General features: G+C 38.3%; 1 protein-coding gene across 14 annotated transcripts in view; it reads left to right on the top strand.

The window, feature by feature from the left end:
• Positions 1 to 16,468, top strand: part of Cdk12 (cyclin dependent kinase 12) — a 76,701-nt gene that overhangs the window by 48,890 nt on the left and 11,343 nt on the right. For 10 of the 14 annotated variants that reach the window (XR_006020815.1, XR_006020812.1, XR_006020808.1 and 7 more), the window contains exon 14: positions 3,838 to 4,255. The exons of 1 other annotated variant lie outside the window; for it this stretch is intronic. Coding sequence is in view for 3 of the 13 variants with exons in the window: in XM_038328775.1 (XP_038184703.1) it covers positions 3,838 to 4,550 (713 nt within the window). In the remaining 10 variants the exon portion in view is untranslated. Of the gene's footprint in view, positions 1 to 3,837; positions 9,911 to 16,468 lie in introns of those variants that run through there. 3 more of the 14 variants (XM_038328775.1, XM_038328774.1, XM_038328776.1) reach the window with 2 other exon arrangements.

Here is a 16,468-nt window from a genome sequence, read left to right as displayed (position 1 = left end):
TGATAATTTTTCCACTTAAGAAGGTACTGGTAAGTAAAATCCCTGTGTTCTAACCAAGGAAACCAAAGCCATAGGTAGTGCAGTGTCTTGAACCACTACATATGTGGTAGCTAGCTAGTCCTAGTAAATCTGACTTTTAAATAAACATCGAATTGTTCTTTACATCTAATGCAGTGAATCCTGGATACCAGAATTTTATCTGGAAGATGACAGTCAAGAAAGCCCTAATAAAATATTTCAGTTTCTGAAAATAATTGGGGAATTGTTCTAAGCAGATAACACCTTACTTTTTTTTTCCAAAAAGTAATTGTATACAAAAGTGATTATTTTTAAGTCTATGTTTCTGAAAGAAACAGTGAAATCAGGAAGTAAGCATTATGAAAAGAAAAAACAAAATCTGAAAGGGGATAAAAGTGTGTTACACCTTGTGTCACATTACCACATCCATGCAGTTTATTAGAAGGAAAAGTATTGTAAATTATCTAGTCAATTCTGATTCACAATCTGTTTACAAATTCCATCTGAAAAATGTTTTCAACTCCTTGGAAATTTTCATTGACCTTGAAGATTCCATGAATTGGGGAAAAAGAAGAGGCACAGAGACTGAAGAGGTATAATGAACTTTAGGGTCCTGCATTTATATTTCATCTTGGTTGGTACAAAAAATATATTTTTTTATTTTCACTAGTATAAGGTCAAATATATAACCTGGTTTCTTTCTTTTTTTTGTATGTGGAAATTATTAAAACTGAAAGATAATAAAGTTAACCTTTTGTTTTGTGAATAGGAAAACTGCATCCTAAGAAATTTAAGTAAGTCTGTGCTCTGCTGATTATTGGCAGATGAAGCTAGAACTTGTACACTCACATGTCCTGATTCACTTTGCTATTCTCTATGATGATTCCAATTGTTTTTAAAGAGTAGTAGAGAAGGCTATATAATGGGACTGGAGAGGTGGCGTAGAGGTTAAGAGCACTGGCTGCTCTTGTAGAGGACCTGGGTTCAATTCCCAGCACACATTCACTGGCTCACAGCTGCCTGTAATTCCTGTTCCAGAAGATCTGATGCCTTCTTCTGATCTCCACAGGGACCAGGTATACACATGACAAACACACATACATGCAGACAAAACATTAATGCTATAAAAATAAATATTTAAGATTAATAAAAAGAAAACACTATGTAGAATTAAAGTAAGCTTTTTAATTTCATGTCTCAGATTCTGATCCTACCTACTATCCACCCAAAAATAAATAATTTCAACTCAAAATCTGGAAGAACTTGGTCAGATTAAATAGCATCCTTATAGAGAAATAGTCACCAAATAACCAAGTCAGCAAGCTGTCAACCACATAATAAAATTGAACTAAAAATAAATCATAGCATATAGCTAGATATTGGCTTAGGTTTTTAGAGCCAAATGTAAAAATGTCATAAGTAAAGCTGAATACAAATGGTGGTTTTGTTGTCATACATTTTTGATCCCAGCACTCAAGAGGCAGGGAAATGTAGATTTCTGTGATTTCAAGACCAACCTGGTCCTACATAGGAAGTTCCAGGCCAACCTTCATTAAAAAAAAAAAAAAAGAAAGAAAGAAAGAAAGAAAGAAAGAAAGAAAGAAAGAAAGAAAGAAAGAAAGAAAGATTGTTCACCAAACTCTACAACTCATTATTATAGTTGTTCCTGGATTATATAGTGCCTCTGCTGTTATGTAGCACAATCTGTCCTCAAATTTTAAGATGTTCCTGCCTCATACCACCACACCCTGGTGCCTCATACTTGGCCATTTCACTGTTCATTAACACTTCCACCAGAGGGCAGACTATAAATAAGAAAGATAATGATTTTCGTTTGGTAATTTAGTTTTTCTGTACTTATTAAGAAAGGGTAATGGTTGAAACTATTTTTTCATTTATTTACCTCCCTCCATTAGTATAAAATTATTATAGATTGACAACATTAGCATTTTAAATCCAAAGACAATATGATTTATAATTTATATTTTTAGTTTTATTTCTTTAAGAAGCTTTATTAACTTTAGTAGTTATTTAATAGAAAGTGGTATAACTGGAAGAATGTAAACTTAAACTGCCATTTTTATAACCATGCCTTTTAAAGTTGGTTTGAGTTTTCTTGTTGTTCCCCACCCTCCAACCCCCAACTATTAAAATTCTTGGTTTTCATTTCATGAATAGGCTTCAAATACTTCCTTTTAATGTCACTGGTACTTAGATGTTCTCTTGTAAAGATAGATTAGTGTTGACAGTAAAAGTATCTGAAATATAAATACATAGTTATAGTTCAGTTACCCTATCCTTTCAAGTTATTCTTCAAATTGTAAATTTTAAGTAGCCGGTTTATCTTTCTGCCATAAATTATTTCTTACCTAGTACTCAGAAAACCAGCCTGCCCACAAGTAACTTGGGGTTCCATATTATAAAGTGTTCAGAACTGAGAGCTGATAACCTGCCTCCTCTCTGTCCGCTTGTGCCCAGCCCAGGAGCTCTGGACTGCTCACTCTGTTTGTTGTTTCGTATCGCACGGTGCCTTCTCCACTGCAGTGTTAAGATTGTATATTGATTTTAGAGTACTTTCATGTGCATACTCGGGGGGTGGAAACTTAGTTACTTACTATCTATACAAAGTATATGCTAGATAATTATACTACAGAAATATCAAATTATAACCAAAAACTGATTTTGGCTTGTCTAAGTATAGACATTACATCACTAACTAACAAAACAGAAGAATGATCGTAGAGATGTTTTTAAATGTTTCCATAGGAAAAAGAAAAATTTGTCATTTGAAAGATAAAACCAAAACATTAAACCTTTTCTTTAGCAGGTTGACTCTCAAATCTTTGAAGGCATTTTGTCTCAGTAGTTTTGTGTGGCCTCAAACTCAGGCCATTTTACTCTCATCTCTTGCTTTGGTAAGAAGTCATTCTCAGGCAAATGGCAGCAATAAAAAAGCAAAGTTTTGGACATGTTTCAACAAAGAGATCTTAGTTATAATTGAGTCTAGTACTAGTTCCAGTATATTTCTGAATAGTAAATTCTTAACGCAGGACCAACATGTTTTATCAGCAGTCCAGTTCTGCATAACACTGCTGGAGTGATTTTTCTTTTTTATAGAATAAAAAACATGCAGAAGATTAGAAAATAAAATAGAAAATTACAATAGGCTTACTTTGGTCTTTGCAATTGTTAATACTCTTCCTGAATAACGGTGTAGTTGGTTAATATCCAACTTGAAGATATGGTTATGGGGAGAAATGACTAAAGTTTGTTGAAGTGAAATGACTTTTTATACATATCAAGTTTTTTCTTGATTGCTTCTCTCCTGTATATTCTTTTAAGTTGTATTTCAGGTTAGTCTTATATCATCGAACATTGTGTAAATGTGTTAGTCAGGTCTGTAGGTTATACAGAAAGATTATGTCCTAGAAATGTGATGATAACATGTATGTTGTTCCTTCTCGTCTTCCTTCTTTCTACTTTATTTTCAAAAATGTTTTGATCTAACAGCAGAAGGGATGGAGAGGTTGCCAACAATCTGAACGGCTTTTTAAGAAATGAAATCTCAGACAAAAAAGTTCAGGACAATCATTTGAAACATAACATCTTTTATACCAGCTATTAGATCCATAATACAACTGTTTTACTTCTAATCACTTGATTATTTTATTTATAAATTTCAGTTTCCTGATCCCAAGATTTTATTTAATGAATCTGGTTACTTGTATTGGTATTTATCTATGTTGGGTAGTATGTGTTTGTGTTTATAATCACATGTGATTTTTAAGATGGTGTTTAAAAGAAGTAACCCTTCCACAGCATGTCCTCCTCACATTCTTCCACCAGAGAAGAGGCCCCCTGAGCCCCCTGGACCTCCACCGCCGCCACCTCCACCCCCTCTGGTTGAAGGCGATCTTTCCAGCGCCCCCCAGGAGTTGAATCCCGCCGTGACAGCCGCCTTGCTGCAACTTTTGTCCCAGCCTGAAGCAGAGCCTCCTGGCCACCTGCCACATGAGCACCAGGCCTTGAGACCAATGGAGTACTCCACCCGATCCCATCCAAACAGGACTTATGGAAACACTGATGGGCCTGAAGCAGGTTTCAGTGCTGCTGACACTGATGAACGCAGTTCTGGTCCAGCCTTGACAGAATCTTTGGTCCAGACCTTGGTGAAGAACAGGACCTTTTCAGGCTCTGTGAGCCACCTTGGGGAGTCCAACAGTTACCAGGGCACAGGGTCAGTGCAGTTCCCAGGGGACCAGGACCTTCGTTTTGCCAGGGTACCATTAGCATTACACTCAGTGGTTGGGCAACCATTCCTGAAGTCTGAGGGAAATGGCAACTCTGTGGTACATACAGAGACCAAATTGCAAAACTATGGGGAGCTGGGTCCAGGAGCCACTGGGGCCAACAGCTCAGGAGCAACTCTTCAGTGGGTGGGCCCAGCTCAGTCTTCTGCTTATGGAAAACTCTACCGGGGGGCTGCAAGAGTCCCACCTCGAGGGGGAAGAGGGAGAGGAGTTCCTTATTAACCCAGAGACATCATTGCCCTTAAAAATTCCTTCCCTATCCATCTTTCCATCTAGTCCTCTGACCCTTTAATCTCTTGCCAGAGCAAGGTAATCATCTGTATTTGGCTACTGCAAGGATGTCCATTGTTTTCCTTGCTCACTTGCTACTAGCAGGCGACTCAATGATCTTGGCACCAGTTCCTCCTGGATGGGCAATAGCCAGAATATTTACTTCTGCTTTATGTAGGAGCTATAGTAGAAAATATGGAGAAAAAGAGACATTTGGTTGAAAAGTAATTGTTGCATTAGCTTATTGCCTGCCCTTGAGCAGAAGAGAGAGGACAGTTTTGTTTTGAGATGGCTCTGGAGAGGCTTTGGGTTTCAAAAATATTTTTGTTTTGTTTTTGTTTTTTCTCTCTGTATGTGTGTGTATGTGTTTGTGTGTGGTTTCTTTTGAACTTTTATTTAGTTTTCCACCCCACCTTTAAAGAGAATAGTATTCACAAGATCTGAGCTCCTCTTAGGCTTTTTGTAGAAGGGAAACAGTGGCTTCAATGTTTCCTTTCTCTACCATCTCCCATTTTTGCTTCAGTTGAGCATCTCGTACATACCTTTTCCAAATAAATTACTCATCCTTAAGTTTGCTCAATTTTGCCCTCTTCCTGCACTTAAAGCAGGCTGTAGAAAGTGGCATTCTTGGGCAAGAAGGGAGACTGTACCCAATTTTTGCTTTTTGCTTACTTTTTTCTCCTTTCTCCTTGCCTTTTTGTCCCCCCCTTTTTCCTTCCACTATGTTCTTGCCCCTATTCCTTTATCTTTTTGAGGCATTTGTTTGATAGAAAACATAGTAGAGATGCCCAAGAACCTGGAATGATTCTTTTCTTTCTTTTTTCTTTTCTTTCTTTTTTTTTTAAATAAAGGAAAGGAAATTCAAACTCCTACATTGTTCTCTGTAACTCTTCAATTCTAAAATTTTCGTTTTGTTTTTTAAGCCATGTTATGATGGGGAGGTTGATTTGTAAATGATAGTACATTGCTGCTGAGCTGCTGGATAGAGATGGTCCCTCCATACCTAGAAGGATAATAAGATCAATAAGCATGTTGTTTACATGTATATTTTTATGTTTTTTTTTTAAGCCTTTCAAACAGAGCCTTGTGTTATTGTCAGAGAAAATCCTGGAAATACATGGATATATAGCCTAGCTTAGGGTGTATATCTGAAGATATATCAATTTCTGATACCTTTAAAGAAAACGCTTTAAGCAGCTTACCATGAGAAAGAACAGTATTGATAAGTATACATCACAGCATGTATAGCCTACCATTTCTTATAGAGAACATTTTGATTGTGGTAAAGGGTATAAAGTATGATTTCCTGACAAGAACCTTGCCTTATCAAAACAAAACATGGAAGAGAGAAAGGATCTTAGTGAGATTACTTGAGAGGCTTCTCATTATGGCTTCCATTTCTTCCATCAGCATCTGGAGTATTTTAAAAACATATATGTCATATATTGATCTGCACAGACTTGGGAGTTTGTGAACTGTAGGTTAAGCTTCCTTTTACAGAGAAAAGCAAACATACTTGAGCATTTTGGAGAATAGTTTTCAGAATTCAAGTGAAATTTCATGTTTCAATACCAAGTTCTTAAGTTAAAAAATATATTTAGAAAGATGTATTAATTTTTAAAAAACAATTAAAGAGGTGAAAGAACCCTCTTCAGCTACATAAAAACTATTTTCCCCTGTTACTGAAATAAATACCAGTGTGTATATTTCTTTATTTTCTGTGTTTTGGTATGGCTTTGCCACAGGGCCAAACACTAATAGTAAGTGAACCTTCTAGCCATTTGGCTTTGATAGCTTTTTTATGCCAGGATGTCTGTTTAGATATCCTAGGAATACTGAGATGCTATCCATAGATTGCATTAAAGTTTTATCTGTACTTTCATTCTGCTACTAGTTAGTCCTCAGAAATGGGCCTTATTTTAGGATATTTTATTATAAGGTGTTGAACCCCAGTCCCCTATTTTTGATTAAAGAAACTGAGCAGGGATACTTTCTAAAGTATCTATTCAGTGAAAAAAAAAATTGTTTTCCCATCAAATATGAATAAATTTCTCTATATATTTTCATTGTATTTTGGTTATAGATAGTCATCAATAATGTTTTCCCTTCCCATCTGCCACTATATTTTTAATTATGCCAAATAGTCTAAATAATTTACGTAAACTTCCATTTCCCCATCCCTGCTAGGGAAGGGGTTGAGTATGTGAATGTGTGTATATGTATGTATGCTCTCATTTCACCCCCACCTCATTTTGGAAGTGTAAACTATAAAAAATATTTTTATAATAATTTTGACTACTTCTGAAAGCAAAGGAAAATAACTCATTTAAATATCCTGAAATCTATGGAGGACGAAAAGGTATTTGGTCATTTTTCAGCTACACTATATATAAATATAATGAAAGTAAAATTCTGGCTTAATTTTCAACCCAACTGGTTAAAAAGTAGAAACCTAGTTAATTCCATTCAAAAGTGGTTTGGGTTTTAACTATTATAGCATTATTAAACACATTATTTTGAACAGACGAGAAATCTGATTTTGCTCATGAATAAGAGACAAAATTGGCTTGACCATGATCATTTTTTTGTATGTAGTTTTAAAAGCACATGCTTAACCCAGTTTCCTTATTTTTTTCTATCTCTCTATATGGATAAGGATTCACAAATAACATAAGAGATATGTATTTAAAACAGGGCAATTAGCACAAGTTTGTATGTAGTACTTTTGTTAGCTTATGCCATAATCACCACCCAACATGTGTATGTGTGTATGTGTGTGTGTATAATATGCGTATATAGGTACAGTGCTAAAGTGGTTACCAGCAGGTTTTGAGAGAGAATGGTGCATTGGAAAAGTGTCAGTTGCCACCTCATTCTCCCTGATTTATAGGTTCCTGACACTGTATTCCTTTCTCTCTCTTGTTTTTGACCCCCATTGGGTGTACCTTGTCTATGTACAGATATTTTGTAATATATTAATTTTTTCTTTCAGTTTATAAAGATGGAAAGTGGAGATTGGAAAATTAAATATTTCCTGTTAATATACCACTTTTGCTCCATTGCATTTACTTCTAATTTCTGTACCCTTTGAGCATATCTAATCGTATATGAAGGACATTTTTTCCTTTATGTTATGGGTTCTCAATTTCGGAAGACTCATAAACTACCAAAACAAAAGAAAAATTCTCAGGGTTTGGAGAGGTACTTGAGAATACTAGAGTAAAAACTAAAGAATTAAAAATTTAGTTAAGGGAATCCATAAGAACATGAATTTAAAAAAAAAAAAAAGTAGAAAACGGATGGTAGTATGAAGCCATCAAGAGTTGAGCTTCATGTACCCTGACTCCTCCTGGCAGGAGAGGTAAGTGGGTTTGAGCTCAACAGTCATCAAAAGAAGCTGGTAAGAAGCTGTTTAGACCTAAAGGATACTCTGAAACCAGGATCTCCACCATTTCACCCAGTCTGGTTTCCAGTCTTATAGAAGAGGATCAGCATGGGGGTTAATGTATTCAGCAACCTTTGTGATTTCCTAACAGCAGTATACAAGAAATGAAGCAGAGCTGTTTAAAGGTTAAAGTCTATATTATTCTTAAGATCTTTCCCAACTCTACCAGAGGGGAAAATTGTTTTCGTTCTGCTTATAATTTAAAACATTAAGAAGTCCCTGACTATACGTGCTGCAGTCTAGCTAGGAAAAAGGCAATAAAATCTATCAGGAAAAAGGAAGAGGAAAAAATGTCTGAACTTTGTATGTGGGATGAGTAAGTTTTAGAAGTGTAAGTGGCACCCAGGCCATGGTAAATGAAGGATTAAAAGCTGCTGCTGAGGATTGATGACTTGAGCTAAATTTCTCTGGTTTTGGTATCCTTTGCCTAAGGCAAAATCATACTTTTTTGACCCTGAAGGAGAATGGAGAGCTCAAAATATTTCCAATTCCAAGAATTTTGTTAGTAGTCTCTACAGAGACAGTGACTTGGTTTTAGGTCATTATGCATTGCATATCTGTGACTAGATGTGAATTTCCATCTACCAGAGTGTGTTGTTTCTGTTTTATAACAGTGGCTGTCTTAATTCTGTGTCTAAAGACAGAGGACTAGCCTGTACTTTTTTTCTCTTCGTGCACAAAACCATTCCATGTAGAAAGCCTTTTCAGTACCCAAATATCTTTAGCACTCTTCTCCCGGATACACACCCTTAATTTTAAAAAGGCTAATGCCTATAGTAAGTTAACACTGTTTTTCATTGTAAACTAGGGGTTCTTTTATTTGAAAATTGTCCAACCCCTCCATTGGATTTTATAAATTTACTGGGTGACTTTTCACAGTTTAGTAATTCTGAAGGGCTAGGTGGAATGAGAATGAGGAGTTCCTTAGTGAAGAAATAGCCTACCATTTCAAGGAGAGACAGTCTGCTGAGTATTTTAGTTGGCCTGAGAGGTAAGGTGAGCATTCATGGACACTAATTGATTCTGTTGTCTGACTAGGTTTTCTCATATGTGAGAACACCTCCCAAATGTTTCTACAGCCTTAGACTACTCAGGTAGGGGATTCCTCTAGCCAAGGTTGGAAGATAACCTTTGGGAATCATTGGTGCTATCTGCTCTACCCCTCCTCACTGGGTAACTGTCATCCTATCTACCTACTTCCTTTCCTTTTCTTCTCCTTACCTTTTTTTCTGTCCCACTCAGGATCCTACTAGGATGATTTAAGTCTACCATAATTACTAATGACTTAACTCTGCTGGGTATTTAGAGTTATTACCATTTCATGGTTTTTGAAATTTTTCCAAATAATTAAGAGAACAAGTATCTAGATCTTTAGCTTCTGGAGTGAGATTTAAAGAGCAAAAATAACCATGCTTTCTCACTGCAAAGGTATGAAAGGAACTTCTGTGTTATGTTTCAGTAATCTTGCTTCTACTCTTTGTCTCCCTCATCCTTAGGGTATTGCTTTTGCTGGTGACATTTCTAAGTTCAGTTGTAGATGATATATATGGGGAATAAAGCTTGTTGAGAAGAAGGCTATCATACCGAGTAGAAAGCAAATACAGGCTCTGGTGATTATCACTAGGGTGCCAAAATATTTTGACCACTAGGTTGCTCTCACATCTTTTATCTAAAATTAGTAATCCAGTACTGAGAAAGACTGATGTAAAGTTAGTCTTTCATAATCTTTAGATAGGTGATTGTTGGTGAAGCTTTCTTATTACACAGTTCTCAACTTCAACATACTTTTCTGAATTAAGGATATAGGCACAAACTTCACTTAGATGTACCCTTAAGACATGGAAATAAATGAATTTTTTAAAGATAATATTTTTAATTTTTTCTGTGTGCTCATGTGCCATATTGTGTACAGGTGTCCAGCAAGTCCAGAAGTGGGTATCTGATTCCCTAGGGCTAGAATTGTAAGCCCTTGTGAGCCACATGCTGTGGATACTGGGAACTAAAAGAGTAACATGCTTTACCACTGAGCCATCTTTCTAGCCCCCATAAATGAATGTTTTGGTGTCTGAATCTAAAGGTAACTGTAAATCCTAGTTGATACTTGTAGAGAAATAAAGAACAATGTATCCAAACAACCATCTCTGAGAGGTTGTTTGAAGTAATGTTTCTAAAGGACACAGCATAGCAGCCAGTGCAAATGAACAAAGCCTGGTCTTCTCTCCCTGTAATTAGGGTGCTTAATAAGGGATACTGCTAGTGACGATCATGGTTAGGCAACACTCCGCCAGGCTAATGCTTAGGAGCCTGGTGTGTCTAGATTTAACTTCTCAGAAAGAACACAGAAACGTCTAACTTGCTTCAGACCAGTATTTATAACTTGTATTAGGACTCAAAGGCTTTATTTAAAAAAACAAACAAACAAACCACCAAAAAACAAAACACAAAGAGGTGGTGCAAATAGGTCAGGAAGGGAGAACTGCAGCTGCCGTGGTTTATGAGGAGGAAAAATTGTGCTTGAGCTAGTAAAATTTAGGAGGGGTTTGCTGTTTCACTATTCTGTGGAGGTCCTATTAGGGTAATTCTGTTAGTCAAGAGTTTCCCTTGGTCACACTGCTACCTTTAGGCTTAGAGAATGGACTTAGAACCCCCAGACCACCAAGTAGCTTAAGGATATTCCTTCACAGTATCTAAAGAACATCAGCAAAAACAAATTCTATTTTTTTTTTTTTTTGTTTTTGAAACTGTCTCACCATGTAACTCTGGCTAGCCTGACACTAGACCAGTCTAGCCTCAAATTTAGAGATCTACCTGCCTCTGGAATGTAGGAATTAAAGGCACATGCCACCATGCCTGGCCTATAAACAAAACTATTAAACAAAGAACTAATGACATTTGCATACCAATGCTGTCTGTATTGTTCAAAAGTAATTCAGAAATATGGAGTAGTGTGGTCGAAGTTAAAAGTTACTTATATTTTCCAAGTATTTATTTGTTATTTTTGAGACAGGGTCTCTCTCTGTAGTCCTGCCTGTCCTGGTTCTAGACTAGACTGGCCTGGTACAGAGTTGCACTTGCCTCTGCCTCCTAACAGTTGGGATTGAAGATGTGCCACCACACCTGACTCAGGTTTTAAGGTCAACCTTCAAACTGCTCCTCTTCCACTTGGTTTAGATGAGCAATGCATAGAAGAGCAGAATATATAAATTAAGTGTCTCAAAATGAATGAGCCACAAAAGAACATTAGCTTGATTATTTCAGTGCCATCTGACAAGTGAAGACATACCCAGAAAAGGTAATTCTTTTAGTCAAGAGTCAGAGAAGCCTATCTTGGGAGAAAGAAGCCAGAAAAAGGGAACTCATGTTAAGATACCTACTATATGCTAAGCACTATTGTGTTACGTTTATGTGTGTGTGCGTGTGTGTGTATTCACATACACATGTACAGCCAGGGACTCACTACCCCTAGCAGGCCAGGAACCCACTATATTGATCAGGCTAGCCTTGAACTTTGCCTCCCAAGTGCTGGATTAAAGGTGTGCACCATCAGAACTGCTTTTGGTGTTTTGATTCTTGGACAACTGAAGCCAAAAATTGGAAGGAATAAAAGGCAAATGTCTTTGAAGATCCTGAACTATGTGCAAGAGATAAGAGGAATGGTAGGCTACTTTTTCCTCTGTAATCAACCACAAGGATAATCTAGAATAAGTGAAGTATCAACATTTTAGGATGAGATCGGGCTAAGGAAATAATCACTGCTCATTTGAAAGGAGCACATAACTTCACTATTCTAAAATGATGGTCAGGGGCAGTTTTTACAGGGAGAAAGATTACACCTGGCATTAGAATTGCTTTCCATTCTAGAAATTGGGATTATTTGGGAATATAAGATTAATTTTAGCTGTAGTAGGGAATAGGGCCCAAACATGGTTAAGCAAGTCTATAATCCCAGAATATGGAAGGCAGAGGCAAGAGGGTCAGAAGTTTAAGGTCATCCTCAGCTACATAGTTCAAGTCCATTCTGGAACGTGTGAGGTCCTGTATTCTTTTTTTGTGAGACAAGGTCTCACTAGATAACTCTGGCTGTCCTGGCACTCAATACATAGACTAGGATTTCATGCAGAGATCTGCCGCTCTCTGCCTCGCAGGTGCTCGGTTAAAGGTGTATGCCACCACAGCCCAAGAGATCCTGATTTTTGTTGTGGTTTTTTTTTTTGTTTGTTTGTTTGTTTGTTTTTGTTTTGTTCGTTTTTCAATACAAGGTTTCTCTATGTAGCTTTGGAGCCTGTCCTGGAACTTGATCTGTAGACCAGGTTGGGATGTGTGAGATTCTGTTTTGGTTTTGTGAGACAGGGTCTCACTTATATAGCTCTGGCTGTCCTGAAACTCACTGCATAGACTAGGATCTCATACTGCCTCTGCCTCCCGAGTGCTAGGATTAAAGGCGTGTGCCACCACTGCCTAGCTGAGATGCTATTAAAAAAAAGTAATGAGTTTTCATCCTTAAGGTGTCCTTAAAGAAAATGCTTAAGTAGTATGAGTCAATGAGGTAATTTTTGTGTGTGTGTGTATGTATGTTTTGCTTGTATGTATGTCTGCACCATGTGTGTTGCCTGGTGTGTGGGCAGAAGAGGTCATCAGATCCCTTGGTACTAGAGTTAAAGATAGTTGTGAGCTACCTTGTAGGTACTGGGAGTCAAACCCAGGTTCTATGGAAGAGCGGCCATCTCTTCAGCCCCTCACTTTATTTTTGTTTGAAATCATGAAACTGAATTTGTAATTTATTTTCTCTTCAAGACAGGGTTTCTCTGTGTAGCCCTGGCTGTCCTGGAACTCTGTAGACCAGTCTGACCTTGATCTGCCTGCTGGGATTAAAGGTGTGTGCCACTATTGCCCAACCTAAATTTATAATTTGGAAAGACCTGATGTCCTTTGGAGCAGGTGGCAACTTGGAAGTTGACAGAGATACAGTGTTCAGAGAGTTATGCCATGACAGCACCTTCATTGAGAAGCAGGAATATCACTAGTTAAATCATGTCCTGAATACAGGACAGTGTGATAAGCAAGAACACCAAGAGAAGGTCCCACCTTTAAAAAGCTTCTGAACTTAGTGAGAGAGATGAGTCTTACATCTGTCTGAGGTATGGGGAATTGATATTTTTTGTTTAGTTTGCTGTGCTTTTCCATTTGAGACAAAGGCTGTGTCACCTAGACTAGCTTCAACTGTAGTCCAGGATAATAATTCTACCTCGAGAGCTTGCTGATTTAAGAACATGTATTTTATAAGTCTTACATAGTTATGCAGGTTATGAAGTAAGCCTAAACCCTAAGAAGAAGCCAAAGCAAAGAAATAAGTAGAAAAGGTAGAAATAATCAGAATGACTCTTTGAAAGTAATGAGCTGGAGAGATGGCTCAGAGGTTAAGAGCAATGACTGCTCTTCCAGAGGTCCTGAGTTCAATTCCCAGCAACCACATGGTGGCTCACAACCATCTATAATGAGATCTGGCTCCCTCTTCTGGCTTGCAGGCATATATACAGACAGAACACTATATACATAATAAATATTTTTTTTAAAAAAAAAAAAAGTAAAGATGGCAGGACATAGCACATAGTCCCAAGTAATTTTTAGGAACCCAAGTAGCTCCTGTCCCACTGTCTCTTTGTGACTTTGGGGAGAAAGCAAACTTGGGTTCTGTGCCCCATATAAGAAGATCATCTTACTAGCATTGTGGAGGGAGTGGGAGAAGAGGGCATTATGTGTGTTCTCTGTGAGGACTGGAACGAAAAAGATGTATTAGGAAATGAAGTTCAAGAACCAATTTTACTGGCCTGAAATAAGATTCAGAATTTGGTTTGTTCAGGAGTAATAGAGAATAAAGCAGAGTAAGCTAAAAAATTATACTGAAACCTTTTGTAACTTTACTGGGCCAAGGAAACAGTTCTTTAGGATGCTTTTATTCTGATCCAGACTTGAAGCACTAAGGACTTACACTAGAGTAGAACTAGAACTAGGGGAATCCAAAGGACAGGAGTTAGGTTTGCTAGCAGCGTGGGTGTGAATGGAATGGATGGAAGGTGGCTTCCAGATGAGGATCCCAGGTCACAGTTGAGCTGTTGGTCAAAGTTAGGTGAGAGGTGGCTGCTTTGTGTTTTAAGAAGCAGGTGATTGCTAGCCAAATGCAATGTGCCTTTGTTTAGTATTACAGACGGTAGGACCAGGCCCTGTCAAGGAAGGACAGTAGAGCATGTGCTGTGTCCAGATGTGCCCAGTACCTGCCCCAAGAAAGTCTGGATCTGGGAAAGAAAATAGAGGGTTTTGTTTGGTTGGTTTTTGGGTTGTTTTGTTTTTGTCTGTTTCTTCCCCTTTAATGCTTTGAAAATGGGAATTGACTAGCCTGTGGCAGCTTGTGCCTGTGGAAGCACAATTCTCTGGTTTGATTCTTGGAAGGCCTTTTTCTGTCCCTCCCTGGGGGTCATTTGTATCTCTGGTTCCTGTTCCCAGAGCCATAAAGTGGGAGCCCCCATTTATTAATTGGGTTGGGACTGGGGAGGGGGTCGGCAGGGGACTCTTTAGTGCAGCAGGCGGGGGTCTTCCCGAATGAGCCCATTAGCCAGCCCCAACGGCAGCTGAAACGGGGCCGCAGCCAAGTCCTCTCAGTTTCAAAAACCCTCCATCGCCTGCAGCAGATCAGAACAAGGCCTGCGGGAGCCCTTAGCCTCTGATTGCAGCTGTGAGGAAGGACAAAACAATTTATAGGAAGCCAAGTAGCTCCTGTCGCACTGTCTCTTCCTTTCTGACTTTGGAGAGAAAGGAGGCTGGAATGCCGTGTCCACTCCTGCTAAGGCTTCTTGCAGGCATGTACAGGCCCACAGTAGGAAAACAGGAGTGTGTGGGCTTTGATACTTATTTCTCTGCTATGGATGTATTTACATGGCCTTTCTTCCCATCTACACACACTAATGTTGTCCACTACTTATATGGGGTTCCCTAGGGAAAATCCAAGTCTGCCAACTTGAGGGTGGGGAGACGCAGTCTCTTGTTTGCTTTGGCAAGATCGGAATTATATCTCTTCCTTAACTTTTCCTCTTAGAAGGACTTAGCACTTAAAGGAAGAACTCTTAGGATTCATTTTTCCCATTTAGTCAAAGTATATTAGAAAAGCATATACTACAGGGGTACTTCTTCCCACAGTGGTATAGAGAAGAGTGACAGGCACAGATATCGAAGGGGATGAGAGAGCATTTAGGTCTTGCATTTTACTGAATTGAATCATAGATTTTCAGAGCTAGAAAAGAGGTCATGTAGTCCAGCCTGTCTTTTTAAAGCAAGATGCTAAGGCTTAAGGAAGGAAAGTCTGTCTCATCCACAGTCATGCAGTGAGACTGTTGATCCATCTATGACTAGCTCCCAGAGGCAGAATTTTAACCTACATGAGTATCAAGCCTTCAACTGTTAGATTGCCTATTCCTGATAACCCAAAGCTACTTCAAGAAAGAAGAAACTTGAGATTCTGAAAGGGGAAAGACATTGAGAACTAAAAGTACATTTAAAGTCATTAGTATGAAACTTTGTTATGTATTTCTATCTTCAAGAATAATCTCTTAGTGACCAGGTGTGGTGACATACACCTTTAATCCCGTGGGTAGAGACAGGCAGATCTTGAAGTCAGCCAAGGCTATGTAGTGAGACCCTGTCTTAAAGAACTGAGACCCAGCCGGGCGGTGGTGGCGCACGCCTTTAATCCCAGCACTCGGGAGGCAGAGGCAGGCGGATCTCTGAGTTCGAGGCCAGCCTGGTCTACAAGAGCTAGTTCCAGGACAGGCTCTAGAAACTACAGGGAAACCCTGTCTCGAAAAAAAAAAAAAAAAAAAAAAAAAAAGAACTGAGACCCATTCTGGGCCAGTAAGATAGCTCAGCTTGCAAAGATGCCTGCTGTCAAGCCTAACAAATTGAGATCCATCCCCAGGACTTACGTGATGGAGCAAGAGAACCAGCTCCTGCAAGTTGTCCTCTGACCTCCACAAATGCACTATGGCACAGGCACTCCTCACGTACACGTATCATAAACAAATAATGTGATTTTTTTAAAAAAACTCAATGGCATACAAATTATATATATATATACATATATATATATATATATGCACACACACATATCTGTGTGTGTGTATAAGGAATCTATTGGGGAAACAGTGGAAAAAGTGATAGCCACAGCCAAAGATCCAAATGCTGTTACCCCAAATTTTCAAAGAACCCTTAGCCACAAAGTAGGAGGGCTGATAGTAGGAAAAGATCCTCAGAGGCAACATGAAAAATTCATACTAAATGTCATCTCAGGCTCTTTGGCATTATAATAAAGATATGTTGAAAAGAATCAAAATGTATATATAGAGAAAGCCCTTCTTTAAGGCAAGACTGGGAGCAG

The sequence above is a fragment of the Arvicola amphibius genome, chromosome 4 (genome assembly GCF_903992535.2).
Source record: "Arvicola amphibius chromosome 4, mArvAmp1.2, whole genome shotgun sequence".
NCBI lineage: Eukaryota > Metazoa > Chordata > Mammalia > Rodentia > Cricetidae > Arvicola > Arvicola amphibius.
The sequence above is the reverse complement of the archived record's forward strand: the minus strand, read 5'-3'. Positions and strand labels throughout refer to the sequence as shown.